At 38.8% G+C, this 27,271-nt stretch overlaps 1 protein-coding gene across 1 annotated transcript in view; it reads left to right on the forward strand.

Moving 5' to 3' along the window:
• Positions 1 to 9,746: 9,746 nt before the first annotated feature.
• LOC149243633 (uncharacterized) overlaps positions 9,747 to 27,271 on the forward strand; it is a 121,434-nt gene continuing 103,909 nt past the window's right edge. Inside the window, exon 1 of the mRNA XM_089371265.1 lies at positions 9,747 to 9,960. Within this exon, the coding sequence (XP_089227391.1) occupies positions 9,747 to 9,960 (214 nt within the window). The remainder of the gene's footprint in view (positions 9,961 to 27,271) is intronic.

Genomic DNA, 27,271 nt, shown 5'->3' on the forward strand with positions numbered 1-27,271 from the left:
CAATCTTGGGTAAAAATTGCATCAAGGACTATGCCTTGAAAAAAGTTGTTGTCCCAGTAGACCCTACTACAAATGAGAAGTATGAGGACGCCGAGGCAGAGGTGAAATGCATGATTCTAGATGGGGTCAAGGATCATGTCATACCACATATTGCTTAGAAGAACACAATAAGGGAGATGTGGCAAACATTGACCACCTTATACCAGGGATCTTCCGTGTAGTGGAAGATGTTATTAGAGAATCAGTTGAGGTCATATCAGATGCAGAAAGGAGAGGAGATAGATCCATTCCTTCTCAGGTTGCAAGGAATTCGCAACCAACTTACTTCTGTTGGGTTTACATAGGATCCAGAGTTTATGGTTAGGACTGCTCTGAATGCAGTCTCTGAGGACTGGGAGACGTTTGTCCAAATAATTTTGGGTAGAGCGACTCTCCCCAGTTGGGAGGAGATGTGGGCAGCTCTTCGAGATGCAGAGATCAGGAGGTTGACCAAGGTGGGGAGTAACAACAAGGGAGTTCGAATCAAAAAAGAGGAGGAGGATGTAGCTCTAACATTTGCAAGACAATAACGAGTTAAGAAGAGGAAGAAGAAAGATATCTCCAAGGTAAAGTGCTTTAACTGTGGGGAGATGGGACATTATGCATCTCAGTGCCCCAGGAAGAAAGGCAAGGGAGAAGCTTTCGACTCAAAGGATTCTCCAACAAAGGTGAAGAAGGATGTCGAGACTGATGACGATTGTGCCATGAGTGCTCATGCGCCTCTAGAGAAGAGGTTGGGATACATAAAGTTGTAGTCGAGAGGACTAAAGAAGTGAGGGGTAGAATCCTTGAGGTGACCAAACTCTTGGATCACATCTGGCTACGGGAGCCCTTAAAGACAGTAGCATGTGTTAGAAAATTATATATTACGGAGCAATGGAACACATAAAATATTGCAGAAATATAAACACAGAAAACACACAAAACAAGAGAGACACAAATATACGTGGTTCACCCAGTTTGGGCTACGTCCACCCCGAACAGCCAGTCCTTCCTTTCTATTATCCAGCAAAATGAAGAGATACAACCTACAGCAAATCCGCTGTAATATCCTCTGTTTTCTCTCACAGTCTCACCTCTCTGTTTCTCGCTCACAGAATACACATCTATATCATAGCCTCAAATACAATACCCTCATACAAAGAGAGTGGTTGCCTTCTAGGGCAAAAAAAAAACCTTAAACTAAACATAAGTTCTATCGTCAGATCATCCGCCTAATGAACGACCCAGATTGACTAGAAATTACTATACTTTTACAAGGCAATTTTACAGCTGTTTTTAGCTTCGGGGGCACTGCCCCCGAAACCCCCGCCAGGGGGGGCTCCCAAAGGTCGCAGTCGCCCCCCCCTGGACCCCCCCTGCAGCGAATATTTTACGGGCGGCGTTGCCGCCCCCATTTCGAACTGGGGTCCTATGTGGCGATACCTTTGAATATAGAAGATAATCAAGCTCCACACCCAACAATCTCCCACTTGGAGACTGATTGTAGCAACTCCACCGCTGCTCCATTTGCTGGACAATGACTCCTCTTTGGACCTGGCTGTTTCTCATCTTCATCGTCATCCTTGAAGACCAACTGAAACTGAGCATATTCTCAGTTTCTTCCTGGTTACAACTTTTGTTAGCATATCTGCAGGATTCTAGCTAGTGTGTATCTTTTCCAACTTCAACTCTCCATCTTCCAACACTGATCGTATGAAATGGTACTTGAGTTGTATGTGTTTAGTCCTGGAATGAAATGCTGAGTTCTTTGCAAGATGAATGGCACTTTGGCTATCACTGTATAATGTGCCCATATTATGCTCCTTACCCAATTCACCCATAAACCTTTGTAACCAAATCATTTCTTTACTAGCCTCTGTAGCAGCAACATACTCTGCTTCTGTTGTTGAAAGTGCAACAACACTTTGGATTTTTGAAACCCAACTGACAGCTGTTCCTCCAACAGTAAATACGTATCCTGTAGTGCTCCTCCTGTTATCTCTGTCACCTGCCATATCTGCATCAACATATCCTTGTAGGGAGATGTTTGAACCACCAAAGCATAATGCTTGATTTGTGGTACCTTTCAAATATCTGAGAATCCATTTCACTGCCATCCAATGTTCCTTTCCTGGATTGTTCATGTACCTGCTTACAACTCCCACTGCATGTGCAATATCAGGCCTTGTGCAGACCATTGCATACATTAAGCTTCCAACTGCTGATGCATATGGAACTTTAGACATATAATCCATGTCTTCTTGGGTCTTTGGGCACATTTCCTTGCTAAGTTTGAAATGGCTAGCAAAAGCTGTACTAACTGGTTTTGCATTGTGCATGTTAAATCTTTTCAACACCTTTTGTATGTACTCATTCTGAGACAATGTTAATTTACGATTTTTCCTGTCTCTAGTTATTCTCATACCAAGGATTTGCTTTGCAGCTCCCAAATCCTTCATTGCAAATGAATTTGCCAATTTTCTTTTGAGCACATTTATTTCCTGCATGTTAGATCCTGCAACAAGCATGTCATCTACATACAATAACAATATAATATAGCTGCCATCATTTTGCTTTTTCAAATAAACACAATGATCAGAGTGACATCTAGTATAACCTTGTTCAGACATAAACTTGTCAAATTTTAGATACCACTGCCTTGGAGCCTGTTTTAAGCCATACAAGCTCTTCTTCAACCTGCACACTAGTTTCTCCTTCCCTTTCACCTCATATCCTTGTGGCTGCTGCATATATATCTCTTCCTCCAAATCCCCATGGAGAAAGGCTGTCTTTACATCTAACTGCTCAAGATGCAAATCTTCAGCTGCTACAAGACTTAAAATAGTTCTGATTGAAGTCATTTTAACAACAGGAGAAAATATTTCATCAAAATCAATACCTTTCTTCTGTGCAAACCCCTTCACCACAAGTCTAGCTTTATACCTCTGTTTTCCTCCATCTTCTTCCTTCAGCCTGTAAACCCATTTATTCTTCAATGTAGTTTTTCCTACAGGCAACCTGACTAAATCCCATGGCTGGTTATGCATTAAGGAGTCCATCTCTTCTTCCATGGCTACCTCCCACTTCTTCCTACTTTCAACCTGCATTGCTTCTTCATAACATTCGGGTTCACCGGAATCAGTCAACAATAAATAATATAATGAAGGAGAGTATCGTTCAAGGGGTCTACTTATCCTAGTAGATCTTCTAACATCACTTTCAGGTGTTTGGGGTGCCTGTTGTTGTTGTGGTTGTTGATTATTATTATTTTCAGGCACCTTTACTTTTTCAGTGATTTCATCAAGAACTGCGTATTCCTTGTTTTCTTTTTCTTGTTTCTTTTCCTGCAACTGATTCTTATACAAGACCTTTTCATTGAATATTACATCTATGCTCCTAATGATTTTGTGATTTTCATAATCATATAAGCGATAACCAAAATCATTAACACCATATCCAATAAAGGTACATTTCTTTGACTTTGCCTCAAGCATTGTTCTATTTTCTTTATCAATATGGACAAAGGCCTCACAACCAAAAGGCTTTAAAATAGAGTAGTTTACCTTTTTACCTGTCCATGCTTCCTCTGGAACACCACCATCCAAGGAACTTGAAGGCCCTCTGTTTATTAGATAAACAACAGTATCTACAGCATCTGCCCAAAACTGTAAAGGCAATCTTGCATGCAATCTCATGCACCTTGCACGCTCCATGATTGTTCTGTTCATCCTTTCTGACACACCATTTTCTTGTGGTGTTCTTGGAACTGTCTTCTCTCTGCGAATTCCATGCTCTGAACAGTACCTATCAAACTCTTTGTTGCAATATTCACCTCCATTGTCTGATCTACGACACTTCAATTTCTTTCCTGTCTCAATCTCAACCAAAGCTTTCCATTTCTTGAAAGTATCAAATACATCAGATTTATTCTTAATACAATAAATCCAAGTTTTTCTAGTTGCATCATCAATAAAAGTAACATAATAACGAGAGCCACCGAGAGATGATACCTGAGGAGGTCCCCATACGTCTGTATGCACAAGCTCTAATTTTTCGTTCTTCTTTTCTTTCCCAACTCTGAGAAATCTGACTCTCTTCTGTTTTCCATAAATGCAATTCTCACAGAAGTCCAAATCGACATTATTCAAACCTGGCAACATATTCCTTGAGTGAAGAATCTTCATCCCCTTTTCACTCATGTGTCCGAGCCTATGATGCCATAATGCTGCATCTGCTCCTTTGGAAGTTAAAGCATTAACAGAGTTAGAAATACCATTGCATAAATACAATGTACCAACCTTTTCGCCTTTTGCTATTACCAGGGCTCCTTTGGTGACCTTCCAAGTTTTATCTGTGAAAGTTGTCACACAACCTTCACCGCCTAACTACCCTGTTGAAATCAGATTTTTCTTTAGATCTGGAACATGCCTTACCTCCTTTAATAGCCATTGGTTTCCATTCTGCTGTTTTACAAGAACCTTACCCATTCCAACGATTTTACAGGGTTTATCATCGCCCAGACGAACTTGTCCAAAATCTCCTTGAACATAGTCATGAAAGTATTTCTTATCAGGTGTGGCATGGAATGAAGCCCCTGAATCTACCACCCAGGAATCAGTAATATTTTCGAAAGAAAGAATCAAAGCATCTTGTAACACCTCACCTGTCACATTTGCTTCATGATTGTTTTCTTGCTGTGCATCTCCTTCTTTTCCCTTCCGAGATCTACAGTCTTTCTTTAGGTGTCCTTTCTTTCCACATTTCCAGCACACTATCCCCGATCTGGACTTGGATCTGCCTTTCCTTGATTTACTGCGATATCCTGAGCTCTTTCCCCTTTCCATTTTTCTTCCTCTAGACTCTGCACTCAAAGCATTTCCCGATGTCTCACCGGAGCTTTTCCGTCGCATTTCCTCGCTAAGGATAGCACCGACAACATCATCAAACTTTAAAGTACTAGATCCAGAAACGGAGTTACTAATGGCCATTACCAAACCATTCCAACTTTCTGGTAATGAGCACAAGAATAACAGAGCTCTAACTTCATCATCAAAGTTTACCCCTACAGAACTTAACTGACTTGTAACTGTGTTAAAATCATTTAAATGGTTTGCAACAGATCCACCTTCCGACATATTCATATTAAATAACCGTTTCATAAGAAATACCTTGTTTGAGGCCGAGGGTTTTTCATATAGTTTCGACAACGTCTGCATCAAACCCTCTGTCGTGGTTTCCTTCGAAATGTTGAAGGCGACTGATGCAGCAAGGCACAACCGTATTGTTCCGAGTGCCTTTCTATCGAGAAGGTTCCATTCTTCGTCTTTCATACCCGTCGGCATCTTTGTTTTTCCGCCCAATGGTAGGTATAGATCTTTCTGATACAGATAATCTTCCATCTGCATCTTCCACAGTGAGAAGTTTTGGCCGTTAAATTTCTCAACCCTAAACTTGCCATCTTCCGCCATTGCTCCCACTCGAACCAGGAACCCTTCTTTCCTGCGAGTTTATTAGCCAAATAGACCTTCGGCTCTGATACCAGTTGTTAGAAAATTATATATTACGGAGCAATGGAACACATAAAATATTGCAGAAATATAAACACGGAAAACGCACAAAACAAGAGAGACACAGATATACGTGGTTCACCCAGTTTGGGCTACGTCCACCCCGAACAACCAGTCCTTCCTTTCTATTATCCAGCAAAATGAAGAGATACAACCTACAGCAAATCCGCTGTAATATCCTCTGTTTTATCTCACAGTCTCACCTCTCTGTTTCTCGCTCACAGAATACACATCTATATCACAGCCTCAAATACAATACCCTCATACAAAGAGAGGGGTTGCCTTCTAGGGCAAAAAAAAACCTTAAACTAAACATAAGTTCTATCGTCAGATCATCCGCCTAATGAACGGCCCAGATTGACTAGAAATTACTATACTTTTACAAGGCAATTTTACAGCTGTTTTTAGCTTCCGCCAGGGGGGGGCTCCCAAAGGTCGCAGCCCCCCCCCCCTGGACCCCCCCTGCAGCGAATATTTTACGGGCAGTGTTGCCGCCCCCATTTCGAACTCGGGTCCTATGTGGCGATACCTTTGAATATAGAAGATAATCAGGCTCCACACCCAACAGCATGATGACAGGTGTCGGGTTGAGCAAGGTGTGATGGAATGACAAGGCAGTGCTAGAGTGCATAAGTCTGTAGAAGCACAGTGGAGGTTGCAACAGTGCGAGAGGCACAAAATAGGTTGAAGTAGCGCAATGGTAGCAGAGGGAGCACAGGATAGCAGCAGAGGTGGTTTCAGCATCACCAGGTTTCCAGACTGACTGGGATTTTAGTGATTGGATGAAGTCAGTTACATACTTCTTAGTAACTGAGTTGTAGTGCAACAGTTAGCAGTGGCAGTGCTATGGGCATCATGAGGCAACATTTTGAGAAGGAGTTGCAGTATAGATGTAGCAGTGGTAGTGGCAGTGTCATGGGAAACAATATAGGAAGCAATAGTGAAGTGGATGTGGTGTAGCAGGCCAAGCATCAACATAGAGGACCGATGTGGAAGATCAGTGCGATGCTCCTATGGTGAGGCATTGCTAGAGAACATTCCTTTGCTAAGAGGGAGTGTTGATTTTTGGTAGCATCGGAAGTGCTCTAGCCATGAAATTTGGTGGAGAGGCTAAGGCACATGAGATCTCCAAGACCCAAAAATCGTTTGAAGAAATTCCACCAGGATGAAGAGATATTAAAGTAATTAACATTTTTAATGGGTCCCTAAGTCTAAACTTAGGAAAATAAAAATATTAATGTGTATTAATATAAAATGGGTGAGAAAGTTGTAAGTGACGAGGATCAAGATAGTTCTATTCTTAGTTGTTGAATAGGGACTTAATCTCAGCCTTTGAATCATCAATAGGAAAAGTATAAGAGGAGTTTTGAGGGTCAGTTGGAGATACATTAAGAGAGATCGAGAATTCAATTTTCTGGGGCGAGGTTTGCTGAGGAAATCAAGTTAGTGATCAGTTGCAGTGAGGGGCAGTTCAGCAAGGGATTTTCATCCAAGGCTAAAGGAAACATAGTAGAGAGGTAGTGAAGTGTCGGGAGAGACAACACAAGCCCAAGAAGGGCTAACGTGGAGGCCAAAGGAACCAACACAAAAGACACAGAGGGTCATAGAGGTTGATGCAGAAGGCTTTAGAGGCATCGGGTTCTGTGGGGTAGACTGAGAGCAGATCAATCGAGAGGTGACACAGTTCTTGAAGAGTGACGTAGTTCTAGAGCAGTGCTTAGAGCAGCTTTCGCTGTCTAATACAAGGAACAATCAAAGTCATTGTGGGGTTGATCATCCGGTTGCTGATTTGCCGGAATATTTGTCTTTGGATAGAGGTACTACTATTGAGGAAATTCTCTGTTGGGTGATCCATTTTTGGCACCCTAGTTATATTCACAAAATCTGCTTAATAATAAAAACCTCATATCTGCTACACTAGTTTTCCTGCATTGGGTTTTTCTGAGGAAGATTGTCCAAAAATGACAGTGTCCCTTGTGTTATTGTTTCTATTTACTTCAGTGCATGATCTATATATCTGTGAAGGCTGAATTTGTGTTTACTTCGATGTTTATGTAATTAAATAACTTGTTAATGTAAAGAACAAGTAGGAGATAGTAAACTAGAAATTGCAGTAGGGGTTTTTGATGTGTTATATTAAGGAATTTTCACACTTACTACTCACAAAAGACATCTCCACGACCGCACAATCAAGGAAGTCCTCATCAAGTGGAAAGACACCTCTCCAAAAGATGTGACATGGGAACCAACCACTATTCTTCAGTAGTTTATGTAACTTCAGCCTTGAGGAAAAGATTGCCTTTAATGAGGGAGGGCAAGTTATGGTCCAACCCTAACCCCTTTATTTTTGTAATAAGCCCAAGGGGCCTAGTCAGAGTCATAGTTAGTTAGTTAGTTGAGTCAATAAAGCCTGTAAGCAACCTGCATTAATAATAATTGTAAGTGGTTGACCCACATTATAGAAAATGGACCACAATTAGTTATAAACAGGCCATAGTTAATAAATAAGTGATTATCCCATAATATGCAAGGGACCACTAGTATTTAGGGTTTTTGATGTCATAAAGCTATAAATGGTCTTAGATAGCAAGGGAAGAATCATTTAGCTTATTTGTAATCGAACTCTGCTCTACTGGAGGTTACCCCCTTGAAGAGGCAAGTGAAAATTGTATTCTACTTCTAAATAATAAAATCTCTTTTGTAGCTTGTCTCAATTTATGTGATATTTTTGTGTTTCGCTATATTGTTTCGTATCTCTGGAATTCTGGTTTTCTCGCAGGTCAAGTGCATATCAAAAACTATCTAATGATAGAAAGAAAATATTATCCGAGAGAGAACGGTTAGAGATACTATAAAAAAATATGCCCCATGGCATCAAATGTCATCCCAGTGGCTCAATCTGGAGAAGTTTCTTGTTAACAAGTGGATCCATTGCCTGCTGGTCTGGTGTTCCCTGCTGAATACTAGTTCTCTTAGGTTGATGAAGGTCTTTAGTGTTAGATTGCAAAGTCTCATCAAATCTCTCCCTCTCTTTGTTCAAGACATGTGATGATCTAGAACCTTGGGCTTGTTCTGCTATAGGCTCAAAAAAACTACTCACTACTGCATTGTATTATGTAGGATGATCTTGGATATCCACATCATCAAGCCTCCTTGGGCTTTCAACACAGTTCCTTCTTTCAACTTCTTTGTATAATCTGACCATACCACAGTCAATTGAAGTGATAGTCACATAGGATAAGTCTAACTGAATGCACCCTCCAAGATCTGTTGCAAATTTTCAAGAGAAGAGCATCCCCCATACATCAGGTACATCTATAACAACAATATCTATAGTAAATATCATGTATAGGAAATTTTCTAAACAAACATACAAATCCTTGATCGCTACAGAAACCTTAATCTTCTTTGAATCCATGGAGCAAATGTTATGATAAGGCCTTGATATTCTCAAATTCAATTTGTCCATGACCTTCTTAGTCATGACATTGGTTGAAGCCCTAGAATCTAACATGCAATTGTGCAATAGCCGATCATTAACCATTAAAGTCAAGAAAGGATGATTATATTCATTAATCATGTAACAATTTAGATCTTTTAACTTTATTTTTTCATCCTTATGATGGTCATCAATCTTATCTTGCTGAGATATGCCTATGGTTGAAGCCCTAGAATCTAACATGCAATTGTGCAATAACCGATCATTAACCATTGAATTCAATAAGAAAGGATGATTATCTTCATTCCTCATGTAACAATTTATATCTTTTAATTTTATTTTTTCATCCTTATGATGGCCATCAATCTTATCTGGTCCAAAATGGATTTTGGATAGATTCCTAAGTCAAGGTGTTCCTCACAGAGGAAAAATTAAAGTCCAAGGAAGTTCCTGGAACTAGCCCCATTGCAAATATCATCTCATTCTGAATCTGCTGCAACTCAAATGGGAAAAAATAGACTTAGGATGCAAAAGTTATTGCAGAAAGAAGATTCCTTTTTCCTTTGGAAAAGAGAGGCAAAATCCCCTAAGAATGGGTCCTAAAAACCCTCTAAGTCTTCAAAATCTTCTAAAAATCCAAAAGCAATCGCCAAAGGAGAAGCTTTGGAAATATCAGATTACACTATCGGAAGGCAAAACCATAGAGAAAACATTGAAAAATGGGCTTATCGGCAGTCAACAGAGCAATGAATAGGAGCCGTCGGATCTGGCTGATCAACAGTCCAGATCCGATTGGAAAATCACAATCGGCAGTGGCAGGCGGAGGATATTGGAATGGGTTATATGATTATTGCGATCATAATCGACGATTACAACAGAGTGATATTGCAATCAACGATAACAGTGGAGCACACCTTAAACGGTCTGGGGCATGTGCAATATGCAATTGCGACAAGTCACATTACAATATCGCACCGGAGCTATGCAACGACACAGGGCTATATGTTATATATGTGTGTGTGTGTGTGTGTGTGTGTGTGTGTGTGTGTGTGTGTGTGTGTGTGTGTATGTGTGTGTGTGTGTGTGATGCGATGGCCGAACCCGACGGGGCTATAAACAATAGTTGATATATTTTAAAATCCACCCAAAAGCATTTTCTATGTAATTTCACATATTTCGTTTAATAAACGAAAAGCGAAGGAATGCGCCGATGCAATGAATCCAGACCCGAAGGGGTTCCAAAATGCAAATGAATAATATTTCAAATCTGCCATAAGGTCGTTTTGCGAGAATTTTCAATGTTTTAATGTATTTTAAAATACAAAGGGGAAACCGTGAAACATGGGCATTGGGACTTGCGATAAACGATTTCAGGCAGACCCGATAGGGATATAGTGCGCATTTATGAAGGTTTGAAGCCTAGTGAATAGTGTTCTCTACATATTTTTCCTGTGTTTAGTGTATTTTCCTGTGTAAGCTGAGAATGCCAAAATTTGGGGATTTCAACGGCCCGATGGCCCCTTCGATTACAACATAGGTGGCCACCATCCCCGAGGGCATTTAGCAATGATGGCTAACGCTCAGAGAAGGGATTTGAGCGAATCAAAGCAGGAAGACAGAGAGCCCGAAAGGGAAAATGAATAGGCAGTGCTGATTGGCTTAAAAAGCCATGAATGTCAGAGACAGAGGGTTGCTGAGTTGCTGTTGTTGTTGAAGGTTGTTGGGGGTTGTTGCTGAAAGCGAAGCCAAAGCAGGAAGCTAAGGTGAAAAAGAGCTGAAAGAGGCAGCATAGAAGGAAAAAGAACAACTAAGGGAGTCACTTGGAAGTCAATTGAAAAGCCAAGAGAGTTGTAAATTGATAGAGGGCCAAAGGAGCCAGAGCCGAAGAGCTAGAGTTAGAGCCAAGAGCCAGAACCAAGAGCCAAGAGCCAGAGCTTCAAGAGCCAAGGAATGACATGGTGTCTGAACCCACTGTTTCTGTGTAAAACAGTAGGAGTTGAGCCAAGAGCTTGTAAAAGGACTTGCCATAATCCCAGAGAGCCTATTCAAGTTGACTAGAGCTCAAGGAGACGTAGCCCAAGAGTTTTGGGTGAACTCCAGATTAAATTGTTGTCTTATGTGCTTGTTTTGTTGCTGCATTATTTACTGTTGTATGTATTTATATATCAGTTTCAGCACATTAATTTACAGCACCTGAACAGTTTAAAACAAATACCAGCATACACCTTAATGTCAAGCACTTATTAATTCTACATTGGTTAATCAATAAATCTTGGGAATATTTAAAGCTTTGGAAGTGGGAGAAGTTCTTGTAAGTTAGACAAGAAGCCTAAGTGCCCCATTTGCAGATCAGGTGGTATCATAGCTTAAGTTTGGTTAAACCCACCTTCAAAGGATGTTATATCAGAATGCTTGATTGACAGAGCAAACACTGCTTGTCTAAAAGGTGTTTGAACAGCAAGAGGCTGATTGTATGCTTGTTTTGCAGACTGACTATTTTCTGAGTTTGCAGAGGTAAAGGGAAAGCTACTGATAGCTCAGTCCAGGAAGGACAAAGAGGAAGAAGGGCTAAAGGCATTCTTCTATCCCAAAGGACCTTGAGGCAGTCCTTAAAGCACAAGAGGTTTGTTGCAAAAGGTTGATGAAATAAGCTCTTTATTAATCTTGTTTGAAGTTCTTTGTTCATTGGCATAATGACAACTTCTTCAAGTGTATCCTCGAATTCGTCCTTCTTCATAACAAGACTCTTTGATGGAGACTTGAAGCAGGAATTGTTCATCATGATGGACAAGGTGAGAGAAATGTATGAGGATGGAAAAAAGAGCAACATACTTAGAGAGTAGTTGAACTCCATGAAGGAAGAGAAGCAGATGCTTTTTGACAAATTGCAGGAAATGGAGAGGCAACTTCATATTGCAAATATTAACCTGAAGAGGATGCATGATTTGGAGTCACAGCTCTTTGTTTCCCAAGAAGCCTTAGTCAAGTATCAGCTTGAAGAAGAGGTAAACCATTCCAGTTTGTCTTCAAATTCTTCTAAGAATGTTTATATTGGTTCTTTTGGAAAACATACTAGAGGCATAGGTTCCAAGCTAATGTCCAAGATGGGCTATGAAGGAAAGGGCTTGGGAAAGCATGCACACGGTATTGTTGAACCAATAATGGTTGAAGAAAGGCCTAAGTATTTGGGTCTTGGCTATGGACAATCTTATGGAGAGAGTTCCAAAGCTGCCATGAATGCCATTGAAATAGTCCCAAGAAGGAGTTTCATTTCATGTCCTCTACCTCGGGAGTGTGAAGGTTGTATTCAAGAGGAATGCAATGGCTTGAAACATCATTTGCAGGATGCAGGTGTTCAGAAGCAGACACTTGAACCAGAGAGTTGTGGAAACTCTGACAACCTTAAAGAGAGTGATGGTTTTCCAAAGGGAGCCACTTCTTCATTTGCTTCACCTCCTCATGAAGGCAATAAAGGTGAAAGAGGTAGGTATAAATCTAGTTCTAATCATATTCCTTTTGATTTTGTAAAGCATGATAAATTTCCACATAAGTATGGGGAAAGATTTGCATGTTCCTTTTGCGGTTTGGATAACCATAATGTTTCTAGATGTTGGAAGAGAATGTCCACATACAGGAAAATTTTGAAGGGTAAGAAGCAAGCAGCCAAAGGTCCCTTGGACAAGGAAAATCATGCTATCAAGAGGATGCACATGTGCTGCACTTACTACCATAAGCAAGGGCATCTTGTTGAAAGGTGTTGGACTCTGAATCCAACAATTCTTCCACAAAAGCTGAAGAAAGTGGAAAGAGAAGATGGCAGAAATGGAAAGGAAGTTTCCATGAATGATGTGCTTCAGAATGATTCACATGTTGATGCTGATGTGCAGACAAAGGAAAAAGATTTGAACTGGATTGGTAAGAAATGGTTAGAGTTCTTTTCCAATTAAGGATTACATGTCTATTGATGCATCTATTTGCATTTCTTGTTGATGAGATGCAAGTTGCATGTTTCTACCAAGATGATGAATGGAAAAAGGTTGAGTAGGAGACGCACTTTGTTGTTGCAACATTATATTTCATTTCATATTCAAAAGTACAGTGTGCTTAAGCGAAAGTTGAAGGATGAAATGCATCCATGAGCTTGCTGTGCATGAACACAGGGATACTGATGTTTTCCTTGTATTTGAACATGTGTGTGTAATTAACTTGAAGGGTTGATTTCTTTAAACATACATGTAATATTGACTTGAGAAAAGTTGATTTGGTCTCCAAGATGGAGATAGCGATGAAATTTTCATCTTTTGAAAAGAGTCCTAATGGTCTTTCTCTACATGCCTGACTTAAAGGGTCATTTGTTTTATAGGCATGTTTTGTGGGCTTGTTGTCTAGTCCATCCAATTGTTGTCTGTATTTCTGTTGAAACAGGTACAAATGAAAGTTTTGTGGAGCAGATGTACTTCACATTTGTTTGAGCCACCTTGGATCAATGATCAGGGCAGGGAAATTCAAACTACTTTCTGTGACCATTTCAGCAAAAGTTCTGTAGGAAGGCAAGGAGGAAGACAATTCTTCCCGGGAAGACCAACCCATCCAAGAAGGGAAGTGGTCAGAAACTTTGGTTCAGAGGCACTATGCATGGCAAGTGTAGGGAGGTTGAAAGAAGAGGGTGAGTCACTCTCATTCACTATTCAGATCAGTATATCAGTCTTTTGGAGACCAAAAGTTCTTTAGTGGGAAGGCGTGATCCAAAATGGATTTTGGATAGATTCCTAAGTCAAAATGTTCCTCACAGAGGAAAAATGAAATTCCAAGGAAGTCTTGGAACTAGCCCCATTGTAGAGATCGTCTCATTCTGAATCTGCTGCAACTCGAATGGGCAAAAATAGACTTAGGATGCAAAAGTTATTGCAGAAAGAAGATGCCTTTTTCCTTTGGAAAAGAGAGGCAAAATCCCCTAAGAATGGGTCCTAAAAACCCTCTAAGTCTTCAAAATCTTCTAAAAATCCAAAAACCATCGCCAAAGGAGAAGCTTTGGAAATATCGGATTACACTATCGGAAGGAAAAACCATAGGGAAAACATTGAAAAATGGGCTATCGGTGGTCAACAGAGCAATGAATAGGAGCCATCAGATCTGGCCGATCAACGGTCTAGATCCGAACAGAAAATCGCAATCGGCCATTTTGAAGGGGTTCTGAAATGCAAATGAATAATATTTCAAATATGCCATAAGGTCGTTTTACGAGAATTTGTAGTGTTTTAATGTATTTTAAAATACAAAGGGGAAATTGTGAAACATGGGCATTGCGACTTGCGATAAACGATTTTAGGTGGACTCGATAGGGATATAGTGTGAATTTATGAAGATTTGAAGTCCGATGAATAGTGTTCTCTACGGAGTTTTCCTGTGTTTAGTGTATTTTCATATGTAGGCCGAGAATGCCAAAATTTGGGGATTTCAAAGGCCCGATGGCCCCTTCCGTTACAACACAAGTGGCCACCATCCCCGAGGTTGTTTAGCAATGATGGCTAACGCTCAAAGAAGGGATTTGAGCATACCAAAGCAGGAAGATAGAGAGCCCGAAAGGGAAAATGAATAGGCAGTGCCGATTGGCTTAAAAAGCCATGAATGTCAGAGACAGAGGGTTGCTGAGTTGCTGTTGTTGTTGAAGGTTGTTGGGGGTTGTTACTGCAAGCGAAGCCAAAGCAGGAAGCTAAGGTGAAAAAGAGCCAAAAGAGGCAGCGCAAAAGGAAAAAGAACAGCCAAGGGAGTCACTTGGAAGTCAAGTGTAAAGCCAAGAGAGCTATAAACTAATAGAGGGCCAAAGAAGCTAGAGCTGAAGAGCCAGAGCCGAAGAGACAGAGTCAGAGCCAAGAGTTAGAACCAAGAGCCAAGAGCTAGAGCTTCAATAGCCAAGGAATGACATGGTGTCTAAACTCACTTTTTTTGTGTAAAATAGTAGGAGTTGAGCCAAGAGCTTATAAAAGGACCTGCCATAATCCCAGAGAGCCTAGTCAAGTTGATTAGAGCTCAAGGAGACGTAGCCCAAGAGTTTTGGGTGAACTCCAGATTAAATTGTTGTCTTATGTGCTTGTTTTATTGCTGCATTATTTACTGTTGTATGTATTTATATATCAGTTTTAGCACATTAATTTACAACACCTAAACAGTTTAAAACAAATACCAACATACATCTTAATATCAAGCACTTATTAATTCTACATTGGTCAATCAATAAGACTTGAGAATATTTAAAGCTTTGGAAGTGGGAGAGGTTCTTGTAAGTTAGACAAGAAGCATAAGTGCCCCATTTCTAGATCATTATCCTGCTGAGATATACCTATGGCTTTTAGGAATGCTACTCTTGGAGATAGAATCTTTAATATCTCAAGGATGGGGACAGAGATTTTTGCATTATTTATCCATGTGATGCCAATCAATCTTCAATCCTGACTGATACGTTTTGGATGCAACTTGTTGCTTATTCTGATCTTTACCTTTCTTTTGATAAGTATATCCCTTATTTCGAGCAATCTCTAAGATTTGTTCCTAATACGACTTCTCTCCATATATATGCATAATTGGATCCTATTCTTCACTGAAATTTTTTGATGGTAAAGGATGATGGGATCATTTCCATTCAAAAATCTTCTTCTTCTATAGACAAGTGAATCTCTTGACTAATTATATTTATTTGCTCACTTGTTCCCTCATCTAGGATTCTTCTGGAAAAGGCACAAGAGATTTCTTCGTGAAAACTCTCACATGGTATACATAATGGCATAGATGGATCAACAATATTGGTAGATTCCAGTGGATTAGGATGCCTTTGCTCATTTGGAGGATTCTTCTTTGGCCATGCAATATTATTACCCCTATTATTATTATTTCTAGGGTGAATATTCTGAGCTTGGGATCTTTACATCTAAATTAGCCTAGCTTGCATGGAATTCATTTCTTTAGCATGTTCAATCTCCATGTCATTAATCAACTGAGTTAACTCATTGATAGGATCATGGTCCACTTCCTTAACTTATTTTTCCTTAGCCTTAGTTGGACCTCTTTCAAAACCAAGAATTTCAGACTTCCCAAATGCTTTCTTACCTTTTTACAACTCTTTAGCTAAAGTTTGAGCAACCTTTAAATCATTCGGTTTAGCACACCTTAATTCATAAGAAGTATCAACCCTGAATGCATCTAGATAATATTCTAGCAGAAATTTATTAGTCGGTTTATAATCTTGATGCATTTCCTTGACAATGCCATTAAACTTCTTATTAAATTCATCAACAGTCTCATTTTCATTCTTCTTTATGTTGTTGATGGTTCTAAGAAAATACCTTCCTTCCCTTTTATCTCCATACTTATCTTTGAAAGCATTGATAATGGCTTGCAGAGAATCAAAGGAGTTGTTAGGCTTATCCAAAAACCAGTCCATTGCATCTTCTTCTAGAGAAAGAAGAAATAACTTCATCTTGATATCCTCATGTTTGTAGGCAACTTTGGTAGTATGCTTCACTAAGAAGGTTGCAAATGCTTTGACATGAGATTCAACACTAATTGCATTATTAACCTAGAAAGTAGGCATATTATCCATTAGGCCAACCTTGAATGTTGCCAAAGTTGCAAGGAGTGAACAAGTCCATGATGTCTTGCCTAAGAGGGCTAGGAAAAAGCAGATGGATATCAAGGAGGGATTCCTATTCGAGAAAAAATAAATTCTTACTAGAATGTAATTTATTTAACTGAGCTCTAAGAACCTTTTCAGGATCAAGTGTGGGGTTAACCAAGCCACCAAGATTTTTTCTAGTATAAGATCTTGTGAATGGATGAATAAGTGAAGTGGGCACCCAAACAGGAAACTAACCCAAATGTCCAAGTGCTAGAAAGAGTTGTGATAGTGAAGATGAAAAGATGAGATAAACTTATACTTGGCAACAACACCAAAAAATGTTATCGCCCAAATTGTACACTAGATTGTGACAACGCTTAGGGTAGGGGTTGTCACCCTGATCCCTGCCCTCTCCATTTAAGTTGTCTCCTAACTACAGACTAAGGGGGGTAATCCCTATGGATAAGATGATGAGCAACCCATTGGGAGTAAACAGGTTAAGGAGACACAACTAAATGGCCTAGAAACTTGTATGGTATTAAGAAGCAAGTATGATTATTAAGCACACTTTGATTAGATTTCTTAAGATTTTAAGTTAGAGACTAGTGCCTTAGGAGATTGATTACTTGCTCAATTAAAATTAGAGTCTAAGCTACTAGATGAACAATTGCTGCAGTATGCAATTTATATCCTATATGAAATGTAACACTTAAAGTTATGTGAGATGCAAGCTCTTGGTTATTTTTAATTATAGGCATAATCTAAGTGATTCCTTTTTCTAAATTCTTTTGAAGTTAGTCTGGAACACAAGTTGTAGAGATAATTCCAAAGGAAGGAGGCTAAGGCCTCATTAACAATACTGTCTAGTCAATTTAACGTCTTAAATTGCTCTACATAAATTATCAATCCGGGTATCGTAAACTGATGAAGTGTGGTGCACTGTATGTGCTTAGTTAACCTTCCTCTTACTTCATTGTTTTATAGTTTATGTTGTTTTTGGGGTTTTGTTCTTGTTTCTTTTCTAAAGTGTTTAATGCAACTAATTCAATCGAAATAAAATGCAATAATCAAATAATGAGAGAATGACCATGAGACCCAGTATCCTTGTTGCTTCAGCAAAAGGACAAGATGATTCTATCACGTCATTAGTTCATTAAAAGGCTATGTGCATCACTAATCTACAATCGACTTGAAAGAAATTTATGTACAATAATATACATGTTAAAAAGAAAATAAAATGCAGTAATTCAAACTGTACATTAATATACATGAAAATCAGAAAAAGAAATACAAGAAATTAAAGTGACAACTATACAAGGCAGGGGCCCCCTTCCACCTATGAAATCAAATGCTTAAAGGAAAATAAAAACATCAAATAAAGGACTAAATGACATCGGCCCAATATCTCTGTTGCTGATTTAAAATGAAAATGAAATGTGAAATCTAAGTGACACTACATAAAGGAGACAAATCACACTACTTTAACCTTTTCTTAACCTTTTTGCCTTTCAGCTAGTTATGAACAAGTCAGCAATGTGAGTCTTAAAGCAAACTAAACCAAGCTGTACTAAGTGATATTTTGGCTCCAATAAAGTTATTTGATTATGGAGAAAGAACCATCAATAGATGAACAACTTGATATCTAAGAGCAAAAAGTGAAGTGCAAGTTAAAGAAATGATACTAATGAAAATCAAACTACAGAAAAATAAAGGTCAGCAACATAGACAAGATGATCACACATGCCACTAGTCATGAAATCAAAGTAAAATTAAACACACTTGCATGAATGAAAAATCTAATCTACCTTACATTCTACAAAGCAATATTTACAAAATGAAATCTACTCTACTTACATCCTAATATGCTCCATGACATCTACTTCACATCTCCTTCCATGTTGAGAACATCAAAGCTTTATTCAATTTCTTCAAAAGTGCAAAGTACAACAAAGCTCTCCAAAGCTTTCAAAAGCCATGGGACTAACAAGCTAAAAGGACTAAAAAGACTAAAAAGAAAGACTAGCAAATGAAGGAGAGAGATCTCCTATTTATACAAAAAGATGAGAGCCATCTCATTAATGAGAATCCATGAATCTCTCCCTCTACCTCTAGAGTCCTAATCAAAATAGGAACTGATAAGACACATGTCTTCTTAGAGTTACAATACAATTAGGAGATGTGACACATATCCTCATGATCCCATGATTCTTTCCAACCAAATTCGAATTTGGCCTTGGGGTGCCACATAAGGGTCTTCTAGAAGTCTCCTTTCAACCTACACATGTCAACAACCTCAACCCATTTGTTAGGTATAAGCATATGCACATTATTTTCTAATGTTTAACCACAAATTCACTTAAAAGGCTTAGAAATAATAAATATTGGAAAAACATAAAGGTGGCCCGATGATAATGAAAGTGGGATGAATGTGGTGACATAGTAGTGAAATGGAGGTGAAATGGAAGTGATATAATGGACATAATAGTGAAAGTGTAATGCAAATGAATGACATTTTCAAGACTCAAAAAATACCTCCCTTGGAGTTCTAACCCCTCGAGTGCCTTTGTTCCTACAAGGGATTTCCCACAAGAGAATGCAAGGTCACCGTTTTGATTGTGAATGAGAGTCTAGACTTCACAAATTGTTTGAATAAGGTGGTTCTATCTTCTTACAACCCAACTTATGCTTGGAGTTATATTTTATATATGTTCAATTCTAACCTTGGATGAAATGAAAGATATGAGTGGTAGCTTCAATGATACTATTAAGATGATTAGGTACTCCAACTCGAAATCAAAATACTCACAATGATATTCAACGCAAGATAACAGAAAAGTAAATGAAGCACTTTAGAGAAACTTAGAAATGATTTCAATGAAGCAACCCAAGATTAAAAAATCCAATTATTAACAAGATTAACTCGAGAACAACATTTAGAGCACTTTATCACAATGAAATAAGGCTAACAATTTCAAATACTCATGATGATTATTAGATGTTCTCGATTTATTACTTATGATTAAATTTGATTATGCATTAGGCACAAGAAACAACGCTATATCACAATGATGATAACAACATCTATTTTCCACTTAGATCATAAATCAATTAGGCATAACATGACAAAATAGAGACAAGCACAATGAGAGATGAGATTGCTAACAATTATATGAAAGTGACAAGTGCATCTAATTAACAATGGATGTCAAAGAAAAACAATGCAATGATCCAAGATTTTATAGACAAGTTAATGAAAGACTTATATGGTCAATTCACTAATGGATCTCCCACAATGTCATCACTTTAAAAATGCACCAGACTTAAGCAAATCAGATCAACAAACTATATTTGTGAAGCAATCCCAAAAATGAAAATAAAACAATAGAGATTAAGCCCTTAAGAGACGAATATTACCTCTTATAGTTATTAGGATTATTTAGAATTGTTTTTAGGGTTCTTTAGAACAATTATTACTTGATTATGCCACTGCAATAGATTAGCTTCAAATCTGATATGTCATGACAATTAAAGGAATAGATGATGGGATGGAGGATCAAACTCTTAAGGCCTAGAGGCCTTCCTTCACTAGGAAGTTTGACAAGTTTAGGTAAACTTGAGGCACCAAATGAAGAGCCTTGATAATGATTCAACCTTTGAATACCTACAGCCACAAATTGTTAGCTTGTAAAGAAGGAAGAGGGTCGCCAAAACCCCACAACCAAGACAAGATGATCCTCTTAGGCTAGTCGCTAAACCAAATGATTTGAAAAAATGGTGACGTGAAACCTCCAACAAGTGGAATACTCTTGCAATCACAAGGATTACCCTCAAAAATATTTCAAATGCCAAGTTAAAAAAATGGCTAGGCATTAGAGGCCCTATATGACTGCGGCTAGGGCTAAGAGCCCTAGAAACCCTTGCAGCCAAGCCTGGTAGTATTAACGCTGACGACTAGGCTTTCAAGGCCTTTGGATGGTAAAATAAACAAACTTTGAGCCCTTGAAACCCTTTTTCTCTAGATAATAAGCTTTCAAAACCAAGATTAGTCCACTGGATGAAAAAAATACAATGAGAAATCACTATAAACCCTTGCCAAAAATTGTTTCAAACTCGTAAAACAAAGAATTAGCTCTAAAAATAACTTGCAAAGAAGGGAATATGCTACTTTAGGGTTGCGGCTAGGCCGATATAACTTCAAAACACCAAAAAATGCCCAAAGATTACCTCAAACTTGAAAATCCATGTGCAAAACTACTTCAGAAATCAATTTCTCAAAAAAAACCCCAGTTGCAGCAACAAAAAAGCCCTCTAGGGCTAGCGTCCTCTCTTATAGTCCAAGTGTCCAATTTTGGGTACTTGAGTCTTGTAGATCAATCCACCCTAAAATATCCAACACACTCCCTTGATAGGCTGGATGCCTTCTTCTAAGGTTGACGTTGGCCCTAAAACCCTAATATTTTGGGTTGAATGATGGCTAATCACTTTTGCTTCATATTTTCGTTTGAAATTTTGAGGTAAAGTACCTGGAAGTCAAATAAATAGAGCCAAAGAAACAAGATCTATAATATTTTCAAACAAAACCCCATAATTATTATTTACAGATTAGAAAAAATAATTTACAAGGGTTAGAAATAATCTACAAAAATATTTACAAATTATTTACAATAATCTAGAAGGAAAATTTAGCTCTAATTAGAAAATAATTCATTAATATCCCAAGGATAGATTTTGCAAGATAATTTGATGGAAATATTTACTTAATTTTAATGTACAAACCCAAACTCTACGAAACAGATTCATTAGATAAGCTCAGGGTCCAAACAAAATGTTGAGAAATCTAGGCGTAGCTATATTGGGTGATGTCTCTTACTTTGATAACTATTTGTAATGTTCTTTTATTGAACTTGATGTACTTTGTAGTTAGCTTCTTCTTTACTTGATTATCATTAGTTTTCTTATCATCAAACAACTACCAAATTATGGAGATCAATGAGACAATGTGGAAATTCCTACATTGTAGCAACTGGTGTTATTTCTCCTAATTGTTAGCTATTTAACAGTTTATCTGCTACGATAAATATCAAAATAAACACACTGTAACCTTCAAAAATAAATTATGTGGAAAAATAAAATGTTGGAAGATGATAAATGCTAGCACACCCACATACAATTAACAAAATTATATTTGGACAAATGTCCCTGGAAAAACCCAATGCGGGAAAACCGGTGCAATGGTAAAATTCTGAGTACAATCTGGATGCCTGAAACTAGCAATCCACAATAAGAAAATCTGGGAAAAATATTGAATTGATTTACCCTTTCTCCACAAGAAATCTCGACACAACTTGCCTTTACAAAACTCAGCCCTTTGAAGATTTCGTGTCACCCTTTACGCTGGACTACGCAGTCAATATGACATCAAGCCTCTGACTAGTCTCCAATGAAGTCGTTCTGCCTCCTGCTACTAAGGAATTCATCTCTCCGACCTTCTGGAACCTCTACCCGACCCCTGGATCTGAGAACGAATTTTCTCTCCAGCAAATCGAACTTCCCTCTGTGAAGCTACTGTGTAGAGCTCTACACTACCTCACTGGGATAACTTGACCCTCTTACTGCTGCATCTATGGATCTAGAAAACTTCCTCTGAATCAGTGTCCATACCCCTCACTCACTGCTTCGATCTCTGTCTCTCTCCGACAACTAATTTTTGCTACTCTAGGAATTGATCTACCAAGAAATCGAACTGCTCAAGTGTTTCTCCATCACCACATCGGTCTCCTCTTATAATCCTCTATTGGAGCACCAATGACAAAGATTAAAACATAATCGATGGATAGGATCATCTCTGGATTGATTTGTGTGAGTTTCCATTCTATTATCGCCTTATCTCAATTAATATTGATTAACTAACCGTATTCCCTAAGTTTAGAGATAAGAAACATTTAAAAATTCAGGTTAATAATCTAATTGAGACACTTCTAGCTGAATTTATAGAAACGATTTCTAGGTTTTGAAGATCTCAAGTATTTTAGCCTCTCCACCAAATTTCAAGGATAGAGCACATATGATGCTACAAAAACTAAGACTTCCTCTTAGAGAGGAATGTGTTCTAGTGTTGCACACCTTGCCACAACACCCTATCTCTACATCATCGCTTGGCACGTTGTTGATGTCTGGTTGTTGTTTCCCACCAACTATTGCACAACTCTGATATACGTTGCATATGTGCTACTGCTGATACTACCATATTACTGCCAACACAGCATCTGCACTGCAACTTTGTTGTTGTTGCTAATGCAACACCTGCAACTGAAAACTTCATAAATTATGAATCATCTGTGATTAGTATGATGCATTTGTCTCCTTGAGTCCTGACTGCTGCTAGCTACTACTCTGTCTACTGAAGACTCGCGCTACTGCTCAATATGCAATGTTAGTTTTTGTATAATCTGATGTGTTCTAACCTTGAAATTTTGTGGAGAGGCTAGAATACATGAGATCTCCAAAACCTAGAAATTATTTAAGGAAATTTCGCCTACAAATGACTTAATTAAATTATTAACTAGTTTTTAAATATTTCCTAAGTCTAAACTTGGGGAATATGGTTAATTAATTAGTATTAATTAATTCAAGGTGAGAATCATCTAGAAACTCACACGGATTGATCCAAAGATGATCCCAGCCATTGATTAAGTTTTAATCTTGGTCGTTGGTGCTCCAATAAAGGATTATAAAAGGAGGTTAATGTGGTGATGGAGAAGACACTTAAGAGGTTCTATTTCTAAGTAGATCGATTTCCAGAGTAGCAGAAGTTAGTTGTCAGAGAGAGAGCTAGATATTGAAGTAGTGTGAGAGGGGTAAGGACAATGATTTGGAGGAAATATTTCTAGATCTAGAGAGGCAGCAACAAGAGGGCCGAGTTATCCCAGAGAGGTAGCGTAGAGGCTCTGCGCAGTAGCTTCAGCATGCGGATCGAATTGCTGGTGAGAAAAAATGTTCTCAGTTCCAAAGGTTGGGCAAAGGTCCCAGAAGACCGGAGAGGTGATTTCCTCAACAGATGGAGAAAGAACAACTTCATCTGTGGTATTTTTGAGCCACACGTGTGGCATACAATGCAAAGGCAACGTAGGAGAGGCTCATGCTCAGGTTTGGAGGCTGTGTTTTCTGAAAGCAAGTCATGCTAGAGATTGCTTGTGGGAGAAGGGACATTCCCTTCAGTATTTTTCCTAGATTTTCTTATTGTGGATTTCAAGTTTGATGCATCTAGATTGTACTCATATTTTTCATTGCTACATAATATTAAAATCCTCATCTAGTGCATCAGTTTTCCCAAGTTGGGTTTTTTCAAGGGACTTTTGTCCAAAAAAATTTGTGTTATTTTTATTTGTGTGTGCTACCATTTTTTCTAGCTTTTATTCTTCTGCAGTTTTATTTGTGTAGATTGCAGTGTGTTTTATTCAGTATTTTCTGTAGAAAACAACAAATAAATTGTTAAATTAAATTAACAATTAGGAGAATAATTTCCAGTTACTGCATTAGGATTCCAGTTTGGAACTTTTACATGGTATCAGAGCATAGTTTATCAGCCAAAGAGCTTAGAGGAAAAGAGAGAAGGAATTTAATTTCTCTTTTTGGGAAGCATGCTGAAATTCCCAAGGGTAGCGCAGTTGTTCCGCCAGGAGGCTAAATTACCTATGGAGGTTCAATTTTTCTAAGTGAGGGACAAAAAAATTCAATATTTCTAGATCAAATGATTCCATAGGTAGAGGGAGCAACTCAGATTTTTTTCATTGAGCAGATCTCTAGCTAGACGTAGTGGTTTATGGAAAAATCACTAGAGCAGAGCCAACATTAGGTGGAAGGAAGAAGAGAGAACACACAGGGAAAATTTTCCTCAAGGAACCTCTAGTCTCAAGAAGTTCATTTCTCCCTTGCAGACTAACAGTCATTGTGAGAAGATCTTCTCACTCCAGAAAGCGAGTGCAAACAACAGAGCAACAACTAAGTAGAAGGAAAGAGGAGATTTTTGACATTTTGTTGAGATGGCCACCGCCTGGCTCTGTGATCAGGATAGGTTGGATGGGGCTTCCAACTACGTCATTTGGAAGGCAAGAATGTCCTTCCTTCTAGATGAGTTTGGCCTAAAAACATATATTTATGTAGTGGTAGAAGTTCCCCAAGATGGAGATTAGCTGAAGGAGTACAAAAAGGAGATGTCATGGGAAAAATGATTGATCCTAGATGGAGCCCAGGATCATTCTGTTTCACATATAGTTGGAAAATATACTGCCAAGTAGATTTGGGATGCTCTCGCCACATTGTATCAGGATACTTCTGAGCAGCGAAAGATGTACCTTGAGGAGAAGTTGAAGTTCATACAGATGCAGAAGGGGAAAGGTATAGACCCCTTCCTCACCAGGATTCAGGAGGTCTGGGACCAATTGTTAGTTTTTGGGGTAGCACCTCAACCAACAGAGCTTGTGAGATTGGCACTCAACAATGTCTCTGAGGACTGGTAGGTTTTTGTCCAAAGCATATTGGGAAGAGACAAGCTACCAGATTGGGATAGGATATGGGATGGCTTGCAACAGAAGGAATTGAGTTGAGCTCTTCTAAATAGCTCCATTAGTGGCACTAGCAGCGGACAGAAGCATGTGAAGGAGGAGGAGAATGTGGCCCTCACATCTAAGGGTCCCAATCAAGGACAGGGGGAGTAGAGGAAGAAGAACAAGGACATATCAAAGGTCAAGTTCTTTAGGTTTCGTGAAATCGATCACTACAGTATCCATTGTCCTCTCAAAAAGAAGGATAAAGAGGAGAAGCTGGACTAGGTTGCAACACATGCTGAGATCGATACGCTTTCCTCCAAGTTGGAGGAAGATTTCGCTATGATCATTGACATAACTCGAGGAGTGAAGTGGGGTGATTTGGAGTTGTAGCCCCAGAGTGCTACAGATGGGAAGGATCCTTGAGATGTCCACCTCTTGGATCAATACCTTGCTATGGGAGCCCACAATATTCAGTATCAGGATGGGCCAGTGATAGTTGATGCAGTCAGATGCCAGAGTGACAGTTTTAGAGACTAGTAGCAGTCAAATGCTAGGGAGCACAATGCATAGTTGGCAACCATGCAATTGGCACAGTGCAGAGTCAACAGTAGTGCAAATTCTTTAGTGACAGTGGAAATACTAGCAACAAATTGAGACTTGGATGACAGATGCATTATACTAATCACAATTGATTTAGTATTATGGATTCTTTTTAGTTGCCGATGTTTTAGTAGAAAAAACAACAAATGGGAGGGAGTTGTAGTGTTGGAAATAGTACAACAGGGTTAGTAGCAACACAAATGCAACATATATCATAGTTGAGCAGTAGTTGGTGGGCAGATGGCCAAACATCAACAGCTTGACAAGAGATGATACATAGATAGGGTGTTGCTATAGGGTGTGTAGTAGCACTAGAATACATTCCTTGCTAAGAGGGAGTGTTAGTTTTTGTAGCATAGGATGTGTTATAGCCTTGAAATTTTGTGGAGAGGCTAGAATACATGAGACCTCCAAAAGTGAGAAATCGTTTCTAGAAATTCTACCTGGAAATGACTTAATTACATTATTAACCAGTTTTTAAATATTTCCTAAGTCCAAACTTAGAGAATATGGTTAATTAATCAATATTAATTAAGTCAAGGTGAGAATCATCTAGAAACTCACACAGATCGATCCAAATATGATCCTAGCCATTGATTAAGTTCTAATCTTGGTTGTTGGTGCTCCAATAGAGGATTATAAGACGATGTCGATATAGTGATGGAGAAGACACTTGAGAGGTTTGATTTATGAGTAGATCGATTTCTAGAGTAGCAACAATCAATTTTCAGAGAGAGAGCTAGAGATCGAAGCAATGTGAGAGGGGCAGGGACAGTGATTCGGAGGAAAGATTTCCAGATTCGGAGAGGCAGCAGAAAGACAGTTGAGATATCCCAAAGAGGCAGCGTAGAGGCTCTGCACAGTAGCTTCAATAGGAAGATCAAATTGTTGGTGAGAAAAATCATTCTCAGTTCTAGAGGTTGGTCATAGGTTCTAGAAGGTGAGAGATATGATTTCCTCAGTAGATGGAGGACGAAAGACTTCATCAGTGGCAGTTTTGAGCCACATGTGTGGTAGACAGTACAGAGGCACCATAGGAGAGGCTCACGCTAGGGTTTGGAGGCCGAGTCTTCTGAAAGCGATCCGTGCCAGAGATTTCCTGTGGGAGAAGGGAAATGCCCTTCAATATTTTGCCCAAATTTTCTTGATGTGGATTTCCAATTTTAGGCATCCAGATTGTACTTATATTTTTCACCACTGCATAATATTAAAACCCTCATCCGTTGCACTGGTTTTCCCAAGTTTGGTTTTTTTGGGCACTTTTGTCCAAAAACAATTGTGTTATTTGTATGTGTGTGTGCTAGCATTTCTTCCAATGTTTATTATTCTGCAGTTTTATTTTTGTTTCTTGCAGTGTGATTTATTCAGTATTTGTCGTAGAAAACAACAAATAAATTGTTAAATTAAATTAAAAATTAGGAGAATAATTTCCAGTTGCTGCAATAGGATTCCAGTTTGGAATTTTCACATGCACTGTGACAAC

This window comes from Pinus tabuliformis, chromosome 8 (genome assembly GCF_031772625.1).
Source record: "Pinus tabuliformis cultivar Carrire ecotype Pingquan chromosome 8, CPIR1, whole genome shotgun sequence".
In the NCBI taxonomy this organism is placed as follows: Eukaryota; Viridiplantae; Streptophyta; class Pinopsida; order Pinales; family Pinaceae; genus Pinus; species Pinus tabuliformis.